Source organism: Branchiostoma lanceolatum, chromosome 19, assembly GCF_035083965.1.
Source record: "Branchiostoma lanceolatum isolate klBraLanc5 chromosome 19, klBraLanc5.hap2, whole genome shotgun sequence".
Lineage (NCBI taxonomy): Eukaryota > Metazoa > Chordata > Leptocardii > Amphioxiformes > Branchiostomatidae > Branchiostoma > Branchiostoma lanceolatum.
In genome coordinates this window covers 15,814,387-15,833,927 of record NC_089740.1, presented here as the reverse complement: position 1 = coordinate 15,833,927, position 19,541 = coordinate 15,814,387, and the positions used below count along the sequence as shown (strand labels likewise).

The 19,541-nt window shown below is 46.2% G+C and overlaps 1 protein-coding gene across 7 annotated transcripts; it reads left to right on the top strand.

Annotated features, from left to right (window-relative positions):
* The first annotated feature begins 977 nt into the window (after positions 1 to 977).
* Positions 978 to 18,694, top strand: LOC136425676 (scaffold attachment factor B2-like). 7 transcript variants are annotated; one of them, XM_066414612.1, is made up of 13 exons: positions 978 to 1,141; positions 3,520 to 3,622; positions 4,388 to 4,545; positions 5,685 to 6,053; positions 7,863 to 7,940; positions 8,540 to 8,582; positions 9,970 to 10,465; positions 11,155 to 11,210; positions 12,259 to 12,365; positions 12,883 to 13,032; positions 13,361 to 13,616; positions 15,735 to 16,931; positions 17,043 to 18,694. In XM_066414612.1, exons 1-13 carry the CDS (start codon positions 1,022 to 1,024, stop codon positions 17,621 to 17,623), a joined length of 3,714 nt encoding a protein of 1,237 aa, XP_066270709.1. In that variant the 5' UTR covers positions 978 to 1,021; the 3' UTR covers positions 17,624 to 18,694. The 7 variants fall into 7 exon arrangements, with proteins under 7 accessions (XP_066270709.1, XP_066270708.1, XP_066270705.1 ...); XM_066414611.1 differs by having other exon boundaries at positions 15,735 to 16,952; XM_066414608.1 differs by having other exon boundaries at positions 5,688 to 6,053; positions 15,735 to 18,694.
* The last annotated feature ends 847 nt before the right edge of the window (positions 18,695 to 19,541 follow it).

Genomic DNA, 19,541 nt, shown 5'->3' with positions numbered 1-19,541 from the left:
GCTGTAAATTTGTCGTCTTTTGAGGTGGTCTTATTTCCCAGATGGTGGAAAAGGAAGGTTTTTGCAGTGTTTTAAATTTGCTGTTGAAACAATTCTGTAGTACAGTAGTATTGTCAGTAGTCATACAAGGGAGACATTCACAGCATCATAAATTCGCACTGGAGACCTCATAGCGAATTTATGATGTCTCCCTTGTATGACTCCCTTGTATGACTAATGACAATACTACTGTACTACAGAATGTACAATACTGTAGACATTGTACAGTACTACAGTGTCTACAATTCTGTAGATTTAACCTCCTTGAACAAATCTCATAGCGAAGACTGCGAAATAAAAGCACCACAAAAGTGTCAAGATTTTGGGCATTTTTGTTCAAGGAGGTTAAATAGAGATTTGACCTTCATGGTATCATATAAATCTTTCTGATACGTCTATATAACCTCCTTGGTCTACTGCACAGACGGGCTACTAGATGGGCATACAAACGACATACATCTGCTTGGAGATCGGACTGATCAGGCATGCATCTCACAAACACGTTCCACACACACTACAGTACAGTACTGTAACCAGACATCGCCACACACACGCGCAAAATCAACTCTACCATAGCTAAATCAGAGCTGCACTGTTCCAGAAACAACCACGGATGCCCAAAGACCTTCTGGCACGCCAAGATTTCTCCAAGATTTCCTCCACACGCTTTCCTCTTCTTCTTTCGTCTCTGGTCTTTGTGACCTTTTAGCAGGGCGAGTCCATACTATAGTAGGGGACGTGTTTTTTTAATAGAATTTTTGAAAAATAAACATCATCAATGTAGTGATAAAGAGTTTTCTGACAATCATATATTTTTGATCTTTTCTATCAAAAGTTATTACATTCAGAACGTCAAGATAATGATATTTTTGATATTTCAGATTTATTAAAAATCCCCCCACTGAATAAATGGTAGATTCTGACTTCGCACAGACCCCTGGGAATCAACATCCGGGACACTTCTCTTCCCTCAGACGATAAAATGGCGATTGAGAAGAAGAAACTCAGCGACCTTCGAGTCGTCGATCTGAGGGAAGAACTGGAGAAAAGAGGCCTCGAAAAGGGCGGAACAAAACCTGTACTAATAGAGAGATTAAAAAAGGTAAGATCGTGACTGTATCCCGTCTGTATGTTGCCCTTTATTCAGCTGAAAAGCGCGTTTTTCTGGGGAGAGATGACCAACATGGCGGCCCCTTTGTTTCTGTGCGCAGCGTGGGTTGGGCTTATAAAAAATCGCGATAATCGTCCGTATTCTGAGCACACACCCACTCGATGTTTACTAGAGTTTGGAGTTTGCATAGATTGTTTAGATACCTGTGCATGTGTGAGTTTCAGGCTTGCGGTAGTGCCGATTTTGCAGCGACTTTTCCGACCTAATTATTTGGGAAATAAACATGCCATTCGTGGCGCCAATCGCGACCACGTGACCAGATCGCTCCGCACATGGCAGTGATTTGTCTGTTTGCGCAAAATTCAGATATAATATAAAAGGGTTCAGTGTGTGTGTGTACAATTCCTCCTTCCAGAACAGAAGATCGCATATTTTGTTGTCCTATCACATAGGATGTGACATGCTAATGAAAGCTTTATTTGAGCCTACAATCAAATCAAATACATAATTTCGCCATTATTATAAGAATTTGTTATTCTGCATTTCATATTTATGAATTTTGCATGTCTGATTTTAATACCTCTTCATAATTATCAAATACAGGCACCATTCTACTTTGCCTTTGCAGTAGACATGTACATGTTTCTATATCTAGGCGCCCTTTGTATATCTGTTTATGACCCAGTTTTCTGTTTTGGGAAGTTTACTAGTTTTCTACGGATGTCTTACACTTTGTGACTCGATAAGAAATTTGCCGCAGTGTCGCCGACCGTGCATATTGATGATAATTTGTGTTTGTTATCTCGCACCTGTTACAAGTCATTACGTCAGCATAGATGAACATTAAAAGAAAAAGAAGAATTATCAGTCTGATATATGGTATATAGTTATATATTGATGATAAGTTGTGTTTGTTATCTTACACCTGTCACAAGTCATTACGTCAGCATAGATGAACATTAAAAGAAAAAGAAGAATTATCAGTCTGATATATATATATATATAGTTATATATTGATGATAAGTTGTGTTTGTTATCTTACACCTGTTACAAGTCATTACGTCAGCATGGAGAAACATTAAAGAAGAAAGAAGAATTATCAGTCTCAATCCAGCCCAGGGCTACCTGATGTTTCCTGTCCATTAAACATCATGTTCCTATCTCATCACAAACACCAGGTGTTCTGAAACTTAAGCCACACCAATTCAATTTCTTGGTTAATGGAATTTAAAAAAAATGCTAGATTGGAAAATCAACATGAAAACAGAATCCCAGAGGAAAGTTTGTACTTTGGTGCGCACAGTTTCAGGGAGTGAACAGGGTCAAGTTTTCACCCCAGCCTTCTGTTTTCATTATGTCCCTTGCTAGAATTTTAAAAAAAATCTGTTAACCAAGAAATTAGATTAGTGTGGCCTTACAGTAGCACGATTGAATCAAACGTAACAGCTTGAGATAAAACCTCACGTCCTTCATCCGGTCTCCTTTGTTCCGTAATCTGCTGTCTTTACATTTCCTTGTATGCCATACAAAAACCCAGATCAGCAGCTGTTGGCAGATGGTTTTGTTATAATCAAGTGAGCTCGGTTAAAAACTCGAGCTGTAGCAAAGACGCATTTCACTGCTATCGGTGCCGTGCGTACGGGAGGTAGTGAGTTCGATCCCCAGCCGAGTCATGCCGAACACTTCTAAAATGGTAATGTACGGCCTGCTTTCTCTGCTTAGCACTCAGCATTTGGTAAAGAGATGTGGTGTAGTTGAACACTCACTGGACTAGCCCCATGCTGCACTGGCCTGTGTGTATTGGAGTTAAAAGAACGGCTGTCTCCAGCTTTGAAATTTTTCCGTCCCACTCATTGTTTGGTAGCCCATGTTTTTGATTTTCAATGTTGAATCTGTCATTCTAGTTTTCATCAGTTTTAGGTCATGAAATTGATATTTTTTGGATGGACATGGTTGAATATTTTTCCATCCCAACAAGCAAAGTTCTGAAGGACAGGTCCTGGAGACAGCCCTGACATAGACACTGTCAGTGGACTAGCCCCATACTGTAGTGATTGCACAAAGCTGTGTGGCCCAAGGGCTACCAAATCGAAGATGTCCGTTAACCTATGCACCATCTGGCACGGGAAGAACTTAAGCTAACTGCTAGCGACTTGAAAAAAAGCATCATGGTTCCTCTCAAATGAGATTGAGGAAAGAAAAAGAAGTGAGGAAAGTAAGCAGAAACAGTCTGATGGAAATGAATCTTCTCCCTTCTCTCCCCAGGCTATCCAGGTTAGGGTTAGGTACTGGTATCTTTATTCAGGAGATGAGAAAACAGTACTTACATGCATGATGATGGTTTATAACAACCCTTCTCTCTCCCCCAGGCCATCCAGGATGAGGGAGGTGATCCCAACGAGATCGAGGTCGAGGCCGGAGAGAAACCGGCGGCAGCTAAGAAGGCAGCAGGAGCCAGAAGAACCCCCGTCCGTAAGTGATGATCTGGATTTTGTTTCCCTATAGCATGTTGTTGTGAACAATAGTCACTAGCACGAATGCTAACATAGAAACTCAATACATGTATAGCGATCCGGTTCAGTGATTAATCAGTGTTACACAAGTGTTCTTTTGTAAGAAATAGCGATGGGCCCAAGTCTTACAGGATTGAAGGCCACATTAACTAATGTCTCGGACAACACTATCCGGGAGCACATTCCAGGGGCTGACAGCTGCATGTATGAATGTCCTGCCTGCCTGTTGTGTGAGTTTTCGGCATAGTTGAACAGCATGTAGATGTAAGATGCCGGCTTTGCAGACTTCTGGCTACAGTCGGTTACTGTTAATGTTGAAAATTTTTTGGTGATTTTATTATCGGCGTTGTTATTTGCTGTATTGATAAATGAATGTGATGGTGTTGACAGTATGAGACTTTCCTTTTTAATCCAAGAACCAAATACTGTTTCTTTCACTGTAACTTCTTTTTTACTGTTTCCACGGTCACCTCTGTACTGTGAACTTATCATCACTGTGAAAAACCTGTTGTGATTATTTATGATTCCTTCACACATCCGTTCTTTAAATCACTTGCCGCCACCTTAAAGTTAACGTTCAGCGTAAATGTCCACTTTCCTTACACTGTGCTACTGTGAAGATAAAGTGAATTACAGTACATCATATAGTTGAGGTCTCATGGCCACATGAAGTAGATGGTGAATTTATGGATTTGACCTCTGCCCCCTATCCCCCCCCCCCCAGGTCGCACTAAGAAAGAAGAGCAGGAGGAGGCGAACGCAGATGGACCGGCGGAGGACGGGATGGAGACGGAGTCAGCTGACGTCCCCGACAGCCTGTCGCTCAAGGACGAACCCATGGACGACCTTGACGTCCTTGATGAGGACGACTCCATAGACCAGGTACGACCTTCAGGACCCTCAGATAGTGCTATGACCTTTAGGACAGCGCTATGGCCTTAAGGACAGCGCTATGACCTTAAGAACAGTGCTATGACCTTTAGGACAGCACTTTGACCTTTAGGACAGCACTATGGTCTTAAGGTCTAAGTCCCTAGCCCCCTTTCTACTAGACAGCAAGCATTGGCGACCAAAATTTGATAGGTTTGACGTTTGATTTTATGATTGGAATATGACTCACAACATAAATAGATAGAATGACAAAACACACGAAAAATGTTTTAAAAGATTGTGCATTGAGCGAACTGTCAAATGTTTGGTCGCTCAGAATTTGCAGTCTATCGTGGAAAAGGGGTGTTATTTGCAAATCTTGAATCCCATGCATGAAAATAGCCAGATGTAGTGCCAGTATATAGTACAGTTCCCTGCATATTGCCGATGCTCCATTGTTATTGCCCTGATCTTATGGTTTTTAAGTCACTGGACTCTCAGACGAGGGGTAAGACTTCATGTCAATGCAAATCAGGGTTAGTTTGTTGTGATTCTATTGCGTGAGACCTTTCTTCTTTTAACACACTCCAGTTGCAAAACCGATTTTGTACTGAAATCAGGGGGCGGTTCTTTAACATTTTATCGGGTAAGGTTTTTTTCCATAGAGAGAGATAAAAGAAAATAGGTCCCTCCAAGTTTTGTACTGTAAGTTGGGTTGTTAAGTGGACAGATAGATTTGACTGTGTAAAATCCAGAGTTGCCCAAACCCAGTCCACTAACAGCCCGTCTTAAGGCACCTGGGTTAGACCTTGAACTAGACCTTGGAGTGTTCTCAGGATATTTCTGTACCTTCGCTGCGCCTCAGTTCACGCTGATTTCTGCTCAATAAGCTCGTCCCTCTCTTGCTGCCAAGTCAGCTTGTATGGTAGGTACATGCTGGTAGTTAAACCCCAATATATATATATATATAGAAAATACTAATTTGGAATAGATCTTGAACAGCAGTCAGTATTAAGACATTAGTGCAATCCAATTCGATAAACCTTATCAACTCTAGAATCAGAGAATGGTTCGATTGTGGTAGTGGGGTGATTTAGGTGGTTACTATGGTGACGGGTGGTTTCCGTAGTGACCGATGTTGTGCAATAAAGCAGGAGATGGACACGATCGACGACCTCGGGGAGGACGATGGCTCCGAGCCGGAGGAAGCCTCCGCCCTGAATGGGGAGGACCAGACGCCCCAGGAGGAGGAGGTGCCCGCAGAGACTGTCGCCATGGAAACCGCTGACGCCCCAGAGACCATCGCCACGGCAACAGACGGGGAGGAAGGAAAGGAGGAGGTTGCCGAGGAGAGTGCGGAGGTGCCGAGCTCGGAAGCGACAGAAGTGATGACTGAATCCGCCACAGAACCATCAGAGCCGCCAGCTGCAGTGGAGGCACAGCCGCTAGAGGGCGCCGCTTCACAGGGCAGCCAGCAGGAGACGGAAACTGAGATGGACGCGGCGAGCCTGGTGGACAAGGTAAAGCCAGCTCTGCAGTACTGCCCATGGCCTGCAGGGGCCGCTTCTGCACATACTATAGTGTCCTTGTAAGAGATAAGAGCCGCTCCAGTCCGAGTGTAGGAGATAGTTAGCCTTAGCAGATAGAAACGTTTCTGTAGGTGTAGATACGGGGTAAGGTACAACATTAAGGTGCTTATGGAAGTGCCGAGGCGGAGACACACCTGGCCTTACCTGCACAGGTGAGATGGACTGGTACAGGTGGTAAAGTCTTGTGGGGATCAAACCCAGGTCTTCCAGATCGTGGAATCGAACCATGGCCTCCCTGTTCAGGGAGCGGTGTTGTCCTTTGTTCCTCCCCGTCTCCCCCTGCAATCAAACCCAGAAGGATCAGAGAAAGGTAAAGGGTTGAAGTTGAATTCAAAGACAATCGTTGTTAGTAGAGCTGTGTACCGTACCGTGTCCTTTTTGAAAATCTAGCATTTTCCGAACAAGTAGTTTAGGTACAGCTTCAGGTCCGGACCTGTACCTTAACCCGTGTACCTGTACCTGTACCTAAAATTTGTTTAGGTACACAGCTCTAGTTGTTAGAACACTAAACAATCATGTCTGATGCAGTTTTATGTTCAGTACAGATGCATCAGTATTTCAGACAGAGTTCCTTACTATACTTCTGGTTACAAAGTTGCACAGGATTCATTGTTTGCCTGCTGCTTGACTTTTTGTTTCCATTTCTTTCCATTTTCAGCACCTGTTTCCTTTACTGTTTCTCTTTGAGACTGAAAACTAAGGAACTTTGCTCTGGAGCGTTTTCAAAGACAGTCATTTTGGTAACATACAGTATAAACTTGACTTATTAGAGTTTTGTAAATGATCATTGTCTGTTTTTTTTGGACATTGCAGATAATTTTGTGTGTGGCCAATTACATGTTGTTTTCATGTTATATCGTCTTGACACTGCTAATGCTGTTTTTTTAATGTCATTGTGATAAAAAACAGGTTATAACAAATACATTGTATAATCAGCATTCATAGATACAAGGTAGAGTACAGTAGCCATCACTAAAACTTCTTACTTTTTAGCTATAGTAGAAATAAAGGAACAGATTTTAAATGAAAAGTGTAAAACTTCTTAACTGGTTTACGATTAATTCAGCTGTTCCTAGAACCACTTTTATTCACATCATTTTTCATCCTGCATCTTCTTTATTTGAAGAAAGGTACGTAAGTTGTTACAGATACCACCAGTTAGATAGGTAGCCCTGCCTGTTTGTACTTTATTGTCAAACCAATAAGTGAAACAAGAAAAAAAATGCCCCTGCAGTTCCAAGATTGAATGCTAGGTGGTCAAAACCTATGTCACCTCTTCCCAAGCACAAGGGCTATCTATCAACCAAAAGTTGTGACCATGACCTGTCCAGAACACGAATACCTGAATTAACACTGCAATACCTACAAAAGCCCCAAGGGGGCCCAAAGTGTGATAATTTCGTCAAGACCTACCCAGATACCAAATATAAAGACAATCCACTCAGGCATTCTCGAGTTATAGTGTTCACACAGACAGACAGACACACACAGACAGACAGACACAGGGAGCCACACACATTCTCGAGTTATAGTGTTCACACAGACAGACACACACACACAGACAGACACAGGGAGCCACACACATTCTCGAGTTAAAGTGTTCACACAGACAGACAGACACACACACACAAAACATAACCTTCTTGGGGAAGGTATCAAAGAGTTTTTACACTGTATGAAACTGATGACTGGTGAAAAGTTTAGAAAGGTGTTTCAGGGTTCTCGTGTGTTTGCGTGCAGGTTCTAAACGAGACGGGGGAAACGGCGGACGACGTCGCTCTGTCGGCCGAACAGGAGGAGGAACTTCTAACCGAGGACGTGAGTTGTCACGCCATTCTTCCCATCATGCTTTCCTATTGTGCTGACCTTTGAACCATTGTGATGTTCTTCTGTGAAGAAGCCTAGAGAGGAGTGTTGTAAACAAGATATCAGTGCTCATGTGTTAGTGGCAGAATGACTGTTTTATTTCTTATGTGAGTACATTGCAATGTAACTATAAGTAAATGTGATTCTTGTTGCTTTGCTGCCTTTAATATTTGTCTTTACCTTTGATGTGTTGTTGGCTTCTTTTTTGATTTAGTCTTTTTACTTGGGAAATACAAAAGTTTGTCTTGTTTTTCATGTTACTGTTTATTTACTTGCTGTTTGCATTTCTGCCATATTCTTTGTCTTGATCCTTTTTTTTATAGTAGTATTATTCAAAATATTGCTTTTGACCCTTTTCTGTGCAATTTTTTACTTTGTTGTTGCCCATACGTTTACGTTTAAATTGCTGGCATTTTGGCAACTCCTATGGTGTGGAGCCGTTAGTGTTGTTGAGTTATCCCAAATCTCCCTGCAGCAGACCAGTGGTAATGTCTTCAGCCAACCGTCTGGTTTGTGCTGAGGTTTAACTGAAGTCATGTGATTTGTTTCAGGAGGTCGGAGAGGGCGAGGCAGAAGCCCCTGCAGAGGAGAAAGGTAACCCCAGTGTCCTTACATGACCCCTGTGTCCTAAGATAACCCCAGTATCCTAAGATAACCCCAGTGTCCCTAGGTAACCCAAGTGTCCCTAGGTAACCTCAGTGTCCTTCGATAACCCCAGTGTCTCTACCATAGCACACCGCAGGATTGGTCCATCTAAACATCCTTGTGCAAAGTTACTATGACCAGGGTAAATAACAAGAAGATAGTAATACAATACTCCTGTCAGGGGGGCTGCAAGAAAGCTTGTTCCTCAACATTTCTCCTCTCAAGCTTCGTCTCTATTGTGACGTCGCCATAGCGATGCAAGGTCGTTGCCATGACAACTGCCACTGCCAGAGTTCTTGGTGATCTCCATTCCTCTTGTCGCCATCTTCGCTGGAGATGACCATGTATGGCATGTTGACAACCACAAGAGGAACTGTCGTCATGGCAACAAGCACATCGTCACCATCTTAAGACATGGTTGTGCAGGGGCAGAAGAGTGTTGGACAGGACAGACAGTGGTCGATGTGACGTGACATGGACTCTGCTGGGGACTTTTCAGGACTCCGAGCTGAAGGCTGGGGACATTTTTCATGTAGAACAAGCAACAAGTCGGACATGAGGCGGCAACTTGTCTCAGAGGAACGGCAGAAGAACAAGGAGAAGACTTCTCAATGGGAACTTTCTTTGATGGGGGGCTGAGAAGATCACAAGGAGGACTTGTAAGAAGAGGAAGAGTTGAAGTCAGACAGGACATCTGGCAAAGAGCAACTTTTTTGTCTAGAAGAAAAACTTTATCTCATCTTGCTGGGAACTTTGCGACATGCTGTCGCCAAGGCAACATGACAGACACTGGAACAAACCATTGCAACGGGGGGAGGCCGGACTCAAAGAGACATTTCTTCTGAAGCCAAGATCATCATCATCTGTCCCTTTGACCATCCTGGCAGCTCTCAAGGGTCACCATGGTTACAAGGGTCGCCATGGTAACGCTGGAACACCAGCCTACAGAAGAGCTGGGAAGAGGAGGGGGAGGGGGGCGGTCATGTCTGAATGTGAGGAGCAAGCTTTCTGCAGCATATGGGGCCCTGACAAGGTTACAGGTTAAAGGTTAAAGTTCACACAGTATTGCTCAGTTCCCATCACAGTATCTGCAGTGTTATACCTCCCACAGTACCTCATGTAACTACAGTAATACCAGCTCATGCCACAGTACCTCATGTGTAACTACAGTAGTACCAGCGAGGTAAGTGATCATGGTAAGCTGTTGCTAGTCTGGTTTAAGGAATTGAGTATTTTCTTAAAGAAGTTTGTGAGCAGGACTAAGACGTTTTGGTCACAGCTCCCTCAGACTTGCATGTGGGTCTCACACCATTTAATATCCATTCACTTGTTTTAGACAAAGAAGGTAGCAACAACAAGATCGCACCCAAGGAGGAGCCTGCCCAGCCAGCCAAGCCGGCGGGGGCAAAGGTCGTCGCCCCAGGAGACGCCCCTGTTCCGTTCCCCCTGACCTCCAAGGACCTGCTGGAGATGCACGTTGCCGTGGCAACCAAGGATGAGGAGGAGAACATCTCGCTAGTTGTCCATGCCGACGACCAGATGATCGCTGACCTTGACGCCGACCTTCTGGACACACCCAAGGACGCGACGACCTCCGCCGAAGGTGCTCCCGAGGTCAAGGAGCCGGCAAAGGAGCAAGAGAAGGCTGAGGAGCCGTCTAAGGAGGCTGCCGTCGCCCCGGAAGGAGAGGGCACCAAGACGGAGGCTGCGGAGGCAAAAGGGAGCGAAGAGGGGAAGAAGCCGGCGGAGGCGGCCGGAGAGAAGAACAAAGAAAGCCCGGCCAAGAAAGGAGCGAGTGTTAGCGTGAGGACTCGGAGGTTGGTCTGCTTGTGGTAATGCTTGCTTACATTGATGGTGAAATTCCACCTTGTTCCCATGTACCCATTCTAGCTCCCATACTCAGACCGTAAGTTAAGCTATTGTAACGGCCAGACAAGCTGAGATCCGACAGTACAAACTCAACTCTGACCCCAGACCCTGTATAGTGACCTGGCCTGCCAGGGGTGCCCTTGGCGACGGTCGAAGACGTGTGGTGCCCGGTTGCCATGGTAGCATGCAATGGTCCGATGTGGTGGCAGTCTTAGTATCATCATCGCCAACTTGTGCCATTCTTCTCCATCTAACTCTAGAACCAGCCACTTAAACACCGCCCCGATAAGCCAAGGAGCTAGAAAATCTTAGACGTAACAGCTGTTTCTTAGGCAACACCGTATAGTCTCAAGACTTGCTCATTTGAAGACAAGACAAACAAGTCCGTTCTTCCCTCTCTTTCTCTGCTCTCTTTGCTCCAGTAATTACAGTAGAAGAAACACCTTAGAATATGTTGAGTTGAGACTTAAATAATCAAACCCAGTACCAGCAAATCTGAGCCGACAACCCAGACTAAATCTTGCCGACATGATACCTACACCTTCCAGTCCTTTTGTTGTGTCCGCCTCGGCCTGTTCAGCGGTTCGCTCGCTGCGTCTGTGCCCGTGTCTCGTGCTCACATCCTGTTGTCTTCCCTTCCTCCCCCAAACAGCGCCAGCGGGAAAGACACAAAGGACGCCAAAGCTCCGCCGACCAAGGATGATAAAGGTAAGGGTGGAACATGTGATATTAATAATGTTTTTTTTTATTGGTCAGAAATTACCCGCAATGGCAGCCTTTCTAGCGCTGAATTGATGCAGGGTATTACAGAGTTAGCCATTTGGCACCTGGTTCTCTAGAGGTTAGAAAGTTTGGCAGCAGGCAGAAAGTTAAATGGAGCCATAATCTACTTTTATAACACTGTTAAATGCTGGCAAAACAAATTTCGCAAGGGTCTGGGCGGCTGCCATTCGGCGCCACCAGGTGACCTCAATACGACTTTCCCCAACCGAAGTCAGGTACCCTTTTTTACCTGGGTGGAATGAGGAAAGTCGTGTAAAGTGCCCTTCCCAAGGGCACAAGATCGGTGACATGATAAGATTCGAACTCAGGACCTCTTGGTTCTGAGTCGAACGCTCTGCCGTTGCGCCACACGACCCCATAGACCCCGTATTAGAGTAAACCTTACTCACTGGTAATAGGTGAAAATTCATGCGATGATACGCTGTGTGAGAGAAATTATGGGATGATACGACCAGCGTAACATTATGACGCCTTGTGTTTGAGGATTTGTACGATAATGCCCTATTGATGAATGATGACCCGTTGAAGTTTGATCATGAGTGTGCTTGAGATAATACCCAGTTACTCCAGGGTGGTATGGCAGTTGTAGCTCCAGCAGTAAGATAACCTCAGGGTGGGATGTGACAATGATGATGCCCTGTTGTGTTGCGAGGGTGTTGTATTGCGTGATTATGCCCTGTTGTGTTGTGAGGGTGTTGTATGGCGTGATTATGCCCTGTTGTTTTATGAGGGTGTTGTATAGCGTGATGATGCCCTGTTGTTTTATGAGGGTGTTGTATTGCGTGATAATGACCTGTTGTTATGGGGTATAAAATATGAAAATATTGATTGATCCAGCGCAGTACGGCAGCCCCAGCAGTAAGAACCTCTGGGTGGGACGTTTGATAACAGACTGTTGTGTTGTGAGGGTGTTGTATTGTGTGATAATGGCCTGTTATCATTGGGTATATAAATGTGATATCTGTTGTTCCAGCGCGGCACGGCAGTTCCAGCTCCAGCAGTAAGAACCTCTGGGTGAGCGGGCTGTCCTCCACAACTCGCGCCACCGACCTCAAGGCAGCCTTCAGCAAGTACGGCAAGGTGAGAGGGCTAGGGGGTCTTGTTTTCTACTCCAGACAACTTGTCAGGGGCCTAGGTCATTTCAGTTGTGATCCTACATGGTCCCTGTTGAATGAAACTGTTCGTCAGTTTGTTTATCCAATGGGGCCTTTGTGGAGAGGAAAATGTTTCACCTAGAGTAATGCCCTGTGTATCCTATGGGGTCCTTGTTGAGAGAAAACTATCAGTAATGTGTATGCAGTAGTGTGTTTGCTGGGGGAAAATGTTCATCAGTAACGTATATCCGATGGGGCCTTTGTTGAGAGGAGTAATGCTTGTGTAACCTACGGGGCCTTTGCTGAGAGGAAATGTTCACTGGTAATCCTCAATGTACCTATGTGCCCTTTGCTGAGCGGAAATGTTCACTGTCTGGTAATCCTCAATGTACCCTATGGGTCCTTTGCTGAGAGGAAATGTTCACTGTCTGGTAATGCTCAATGTACCCTATGGGTCCTTTGCTGAGAGAAATGTTCACCCGTGTTGTCCTCTCTGTGTGCAGGTGGTGGGAGCGAAGGTGGTGACCAACGCGCGAAGCCCAGGTGCCCGATGTTACGGGTTTGTGACCATGTCGTCCAGTGAAGAAGCTGCCCGCTGCATCACACACCTGCACCGCACAGAGCTGCACGGGCGCATGATCTCAGTCGAGAGGGTGAGTAGGAGTGCTGGGGCAGTGCAGACTGCTAGGCACTGCTATACAGTCATACAGTATAAACTGGGACCACTATAGACTGGCACAGACTAGCGCAAGCTGGCACAAAGTAGCACAGAGTAGAAAAAGTAGCACAGGCTAGCACAAGCTGGTACAGCCTAGCAGAGAGTAGAACATGTTGGTATAGAGTAGCATAGACTAGCACATCCTGTCAGGAACTAGCACAGACTGGTACAAACTAGCACAGGCCTGAGTGATACAATTTGATAGGTAGATTTCTTAAACCAACCTGATCATAAACCAAAGTTCCTTCTCTGGAAACTCCCAGGCGAAGAACGACCCCTCCAGCTCCTCCAAGAAGCCTCCGGAGAAAAAGGAGCCGGAAAAAAGAGACCTCCGCTCCAGCTCCGCCCGGAAACCGTCTGCCGACGCCCGGAAACCAGCGCCAAAGAAGGAGGACAAGGATAAGAAGGAGGCGGAGAAGAAGCCGGAAGAGAAGAAAGATGAGAAGGAGGAGAAGAAGGAGGAGGAGAAGCGCTCGGCGTCTCAGACCCGCCGCAGCACCGGAGAAAAAACTGCTCCAGGTAAAATGGACAAATTGCACTACATGGGTGAACAAGCTTTAAGGTCCACTCAACACTGTCGATAAATATTATCAAATATTATTATTAATCAAATGGTTGATTGAAAATAGATCAACAAGAACACTGGTCGCTTTGAAAATACCTTCACAGGAACTTTCTATGATTAAATTTTCATTACCGTAGACAACTTTTAAAAACATGTTTTTCTTTGTGTTATGATGTCTTGGGAGTGAATCTTGTGGCATGTGCCGCCCTCCATCTGAGTACCACAGAGTCTGTCTTAAATTTGATAAATGCATGGATAAACTTAGTGATGAGACCTAATAAAGAGGGGGGCTGAATGCTTAATTACAAACAACACATGTCCATTAGGGCAGCTTATTACTGTATAAGGTCGCCCTGTATGTTACATACTGTAATTATTGTTTCTTTCACTGTAACTTTAGGTTCACTGTTTTCACTGTCACCTCTGGACCGTGAACTTATCATCACAGTGAAAAACCTATTTATGATTCCTCCACACATACTTTCTGTTAATCACTTGCTGCCACCGTGAAGTTAAAGTTTAGTGAAAATGTCCATTTTTCTTACACCGTGAAATTTTGCAACCGTGAACTTAAAGTGAATTACAGTACCAACTGAGTTGCCAACACTTCCACCACTTCAATACATGTCATCCTGACGAATGGTAACATCTACACAACTGCAGGCTGGCTTGAGCTTCTCATGAATAAACAAAGGTTCAAACAAGCAAACAAAAACTTGGAGACTTATGGGGGGGGAGGAGTTAGTGGTCATGCCTTGATATTTTCTTACCGAAGAAGCGGGAGTCCCAGACTGTCAACACACTTGATCATGACATCGTGTTGCTCAAAATAAGTGGTTCACTACAAACAAACTCTCACTTAACCCCACCCGCAATGTGCACATCACTGTTTTCCGAGGTTCACAGTTACTCAAGCAACGTGATAGATTGTGGAAACAATCAGGCATTTCAGGCAGCATCCACAACCTTTTGTCAATGACTTGTGTATCTTATTACCTGGTTGTCTAACCTTCATCAATGTGTCAGTGTTGCTGTATTTAGTAGTGGGCAACCTGAAGCAAACCGTACACGCTCATGCCGTATCTTCAGAAAAGACGCTATAGCCGCATAGTCCTTGTTTAGAACTTTATTCAAGCCCACATCCAGACAAGTTTCGCCTTGGTGTGGCTTTCTCAATGGTATAAGGCTCGAATGTTCCTCTATTTGTTACTGTACTGCCTAGGATAAGGTAGCAAGGGTTACACAAATCAACTTCAGAATCTACAAAACTAGGTCTGATCCTAGGTTGCTGCACTCCTACTGAAACCATACTGCACCCATTACTAGGATGGACCCCAGTGGTAGAAATTAAAAAAGGAACACAGCAGTGCTCGTATTAAGGCACTGAATGGCATATCCCCTCCCCATATCTTGTCTCTGAGGGAGGTTCACTCTCATAACATGCTTAAAGCACAGGGTAGTCTGCAACTGCCCAAAGCTCATCTACAGTACAGAAATAAATCCCTGTCCTCTACTGGTGCAGCTCTATGGAACTCTCTTCTATCTCAACCACACACAGCAGTTTCTGTTGCTTCATTTAAGCACGTTCCTTTAACCTGGAATGTCTCACCATATGATTCCTGTTTATGTTGCATTTATCATATGACAACATTGATCTGCATTTTCAATTGTTTACATCATATTTGTTTCATTGTACCAGTTGCTTTCTGGTTTTATCATGATGTTCTTTACCATTGATATACTTTATACCTCATTTACTATGCACTCTTGTTTTATTTTGAAAATAAAGTGTTTTTGTGCTGTGTTTTATTCATGTACGCTGGCAGGGCCCTTTGAAAATTGCCCAAGTGTTGACATGTTGTTCCTCACTCACTCACTCTCACTGGTTGAATAAAATGAAATAGATAGATGACAACTATTCAGTTGCTATTCTTATGTAATTTATATATTCATATTTAGGTATTTAAATGAATTAGGACTTTCACATCCCTAGTTTCCTTCCAAACTTGAAGTTCTTTCTGTTAAGTATGTCTGTCATCAGATGTTAACTGTTGTGTTTTTTTCTTCCCTAGCAGCAGCGAAAGACAAAGAAGGGGGAGAGAAGGAAGGCACGGACAAAGACGGGAAGGAAGGAACTCGCACCGTCGTGATGGACAAGAAGAAGGGAGAACCCGTGGTCACCGTGAAGGACTCCAAGCGGGACTCCAAGTCTAAGGAGAAGGACGGTCAGCAGCCGCGCAAGGGCAGCAAGGAGAAGCAGGGGGAGATCCTGTCCTTCGACAAGATCAAGGAGCAGCGGGAGAGAGAGAGGCAGCGGCAACGGGAGAGAGAGCTCCGGGAGATGGAGCGCCGGCGCGCCGAGAGGGAGAGGCGGGAGAGAGAGCGGCAGCGGGAGATCATCCAGCGGGAGCGGGAGGAACGGGAGAAGCTGCAGCGCGAGCGGGAGCGACTCCAGCGGGAGAGAGAGCGCCTGGAGCGGGAGAAGCAGGAGCGCGAGCGGCTAGAGAGGGAGCGGATGCGGATCGAGCGGGAGCGCGCCCGCGAGCAGGAGCGGATCGCCCGTGAGCGGGAGGAGACGCGGCGGCTGCAGCTGCAGCTCGAGGAGGAGCGGAGGCAGCTGAAGCGGGCGCTGGAGGCTCCCCGCGAGAGGGACTCCTACTGGAGCGAGCCCAAGAGACAGTACGAGGGCGACTTCCACCGTAACGCTCCGGAAACAAACCGCTTCAACGACTACGATAACCGCGAGCGCGGGGCCGGCTACACGCGTGACGTGGACCACCGCTCGGCGGCGCCGCCTCCCGACCCGTACGAACGCAGGGTCGAGCGGTACGACCGCCGCGACAACACGCAGCGCCGAGACGACCAGCCGCCGTCACGCTACAACGAGAACTCCCGGGACGTCCCACCGCGGCGAGACGACATCCCCCCTCGGCGCGAAGACCAAGCACGACGGGACGAGCCCCGGCGGGACATCCGCGATCGTGACACACGCAGAACGCCGACCGTTCCCAGCCGCCGCACACCCCCGGGCCCGCGGGAGCGAGGCGCCCGTACCGAGCGGGGCCACCCGCCCGAGCCGGACCGGATGCCCCGCGGCACCCGGGTCCCGCCACGAGAGCGCCCGGCGGAGCGCCCGGACAGGTCCCGCAGCCCGCACCGGCGCAGCAGCCCCCGGCCGTCCCGGGAGGAGTGGAAGTCGGAGCGGAGCCTACCGAGCGAGCGGCGCGACGGCCGAGCCCGGGTGGCGGGCAGTGCGGCCATGCGAGGAGGTATGGATCCCATCTCTAAAGGTATGAGTAATCCCACTAGCAGTATGTCGTATGGGGGTCGGGAGCCAGCTCCAGTAGGAATGCAAAGTCACGACTCCCGTTTTCCCCTAGATGATCGCCGCCCCCGAGAGCAGGGGCCGCCGCGGGACGACTGGGGTCCGGCCCCGCCCGACGACAGGAGCCGAGCCGTGGCGCCGCGGGCATCGGCGTCCTCCTACAGCGACCGGCAGATCTCCACCGTGGGCGACAACCGGCCGGGGCTGCTGGGCAGCGCGCCGTCCCGCGGGGGCGACTCCCGCGACTGGAGCAGCGGAGACCGGCTGCGGAAGGCGGAGCCCCAGCGGCAGCCGGGAACAGACGGACACGGCTGGCCGATGGGCGGGCTGGAGAACCCGACGGTGAACCGTCTGGGGGAGCGCTGGCCGGGCTCCATGGGGCAGCAGCAGGTGGACTCCCGCGGCGGCACGCGGGGCGTCCTGGCCGTTAGCGCCGGTACCATGTCGCAGCACCAGCGGACGGCGGGAGGCTACATCAGCGCGGCCCCGCAGCACCACGCTCAGCCGCCGCCAGCCACGCAGCTGCTCAGCAGAGCGCCGGCCGTGGGCGGGTTCGGCGGGCCCGACAGGCACAAGCCCGCGCAGGACAACAGGTTCGACCCCTACAGCAGGGCGCCGCCTGCCCGCAGGTACTAGTACTGCAGGGTGTAGAGTAGGAGGGACATTTTGTATAGACTGTTTGTTGTTTTTCACTCGCTGTAGTCGGAGTAAAAGTTCGCACTTTAATTTGAGATTTTGATCATGTCAGTAAACACATGACTCAAATTAAGATGTTTTAAACAATGTGAAATTGGATGGCACCTCCAATAACATGTAAGCGTGTAAGGCTTTATATAATGTACTGAGAGTGACATTATTTTTTTTCTCTGTACCTTTCTAGCGGACTATGTGGTCAAGTAAAAAGTCAACACAAATCATTTGTCAGATGAATTTCAGCCCTTTACGTTTAAGTAAACCTGTCTTATTTTACTTGTTTTTGTTTGTCAACTTTAGTAGTGGTATTGTTGAGACATGGACCAAAAAGTTGTGGAAACCGATTGCTGATGTTTTCTTTGCTAGAGTCAGAAACATGTTTGAATCCTGTATATGCTGGTGCGTAAGGTAATACCAAGCTCCAAGTGGTGTCAAATTGTAAGACAGTCTTTATCGTTCTGTCTCCACGTGATGCTTAGTTATAAGACAATCTTGAAAGATACATCTTGAGATTATAGCAAGTTCTAAGACAGTGTCCACATTTTGTCTGAAGATGTGTTCTTGATGCACGAACCTGCTCCAGGAATTATGTACATTCTGTGCCTGTTGTACGATTGCGAAGTTGTAGAAACAACACCGATAGTTCGGCCGTATTGTCACATCTTTGTGTTAAACCTGTTGTAAGCAGCGCAACTCAAAATGGTGTCGGCAAAACTCTGTAAACAAAGTCTGGTGTAACATAATAACATGCGGCTTTTTAACGTTTTTCGCCTCATTTCTGCAGATGTAGTTGGTAGCCTTTGGTTAAGTTGTACTCTTGCAACAAGTCGCAATCAGTGCATTTTTGTGGGCCGCCTAAAAGTAAGCTTGCCGACTTGCCGGCCATAAGGTGGTGGGTGGTAATGTATATCACGTGGCCTGTATTTGTCGGTTTGTATTACAACACGAATTGGCCGCCGTAAGACCTGCAATGATTAAGAAAACATGAAATAAAGTTGGTTCAATGTTACTGTGTATCTTGTGTCGATGTTAGCTTGATGTGGTATGGTCTTTTCGAGCTTCTCAATTTAGAATTCTAGGAAGAAAACAAGGAGTGCCTGCCTAAGTATCCGTACATATTTATGAAAAACACAAGAAGCACTCTGCAATTATACAAATCTTATTAAGTTATGATATTAAAAACCCACGAAGAATTGCGAAACGAATGGTCTAATGAAAACGCACGAAGCACTCCGGAGGAACGTAGGAATTAGAAGAAACAAGAGCTTTTAAAAAAAGCTGGCGTTTCGGCTACGTTTATAAGTGTGAATTGTCTTTTCCCTTTACTTGAAGTAAAATCTGCCAGAGGAAGTCACTCAAGGGCTGTTCAGTCTATAAGAAAAATTGTCATTTTGGGATATGAGTACTGTTTTAATAGAGAAAGGCAGATTGGGGAAAGCAATTTTGAAGTTACGTCACTTAACTTAAGTGCTTTTGAAAAAGCTGGTCTTGGCCTACAACTTGTACTTATTTGTAAAATGTATAATAGGCTCATTATAAAAGCTATCAATGTAATTATGTACATGGCACGCAATAAAACATAAAATTTGAAAAAGCACCATTGAATCATCAGCACTATGGTAATTAAGTGAAATAGAAGTTCATAACAGCTAAGGTTCTATCTAAAATGACTACCAAATGTCAAACAAATCAACAGCTACCTCATCCGTATTATTCTGGTTTCCGCATTTACAACATTTCTTCCTTATTTTCCTGGGTAATTTTGCTAAAATTCATGAAAATTCCCATAGTTTTGTGCCGAGGGGCGCCACTTTCCACGTCCGTGTTGTCTGAATGAAGTCGATACTGAACAATGGAGCAT

What these genes read in the sequence shown, in the direction of transcription:
- LOC136425676 (XM_066414607.1), top strand. Translation starts at nt 1,022, where the DNA reads ATGGCGATTGAGAAGAAGAAACTCAGCGACCTTCGAGTCGTCGATCTG. An exon ending in CGGCGAGCCTGGTGGACAAG is followed by an intron (nt 6,054 to 7,862) that starts GTAAAGCCAGCT and finishes GTTTGCGTGCAG; the next exon opens with GTTCTAAACGAGACGGGGGA. An exon ending in CCTTCAGCAAGTACGGCAAG is followed by an intron (nt 12,366 to 12,882) that starts GTGAGAGGGCTA and finishes CTCTGTGTGCAG; the next exon opens with GTGGTGGGAGCGAAGGTGGT.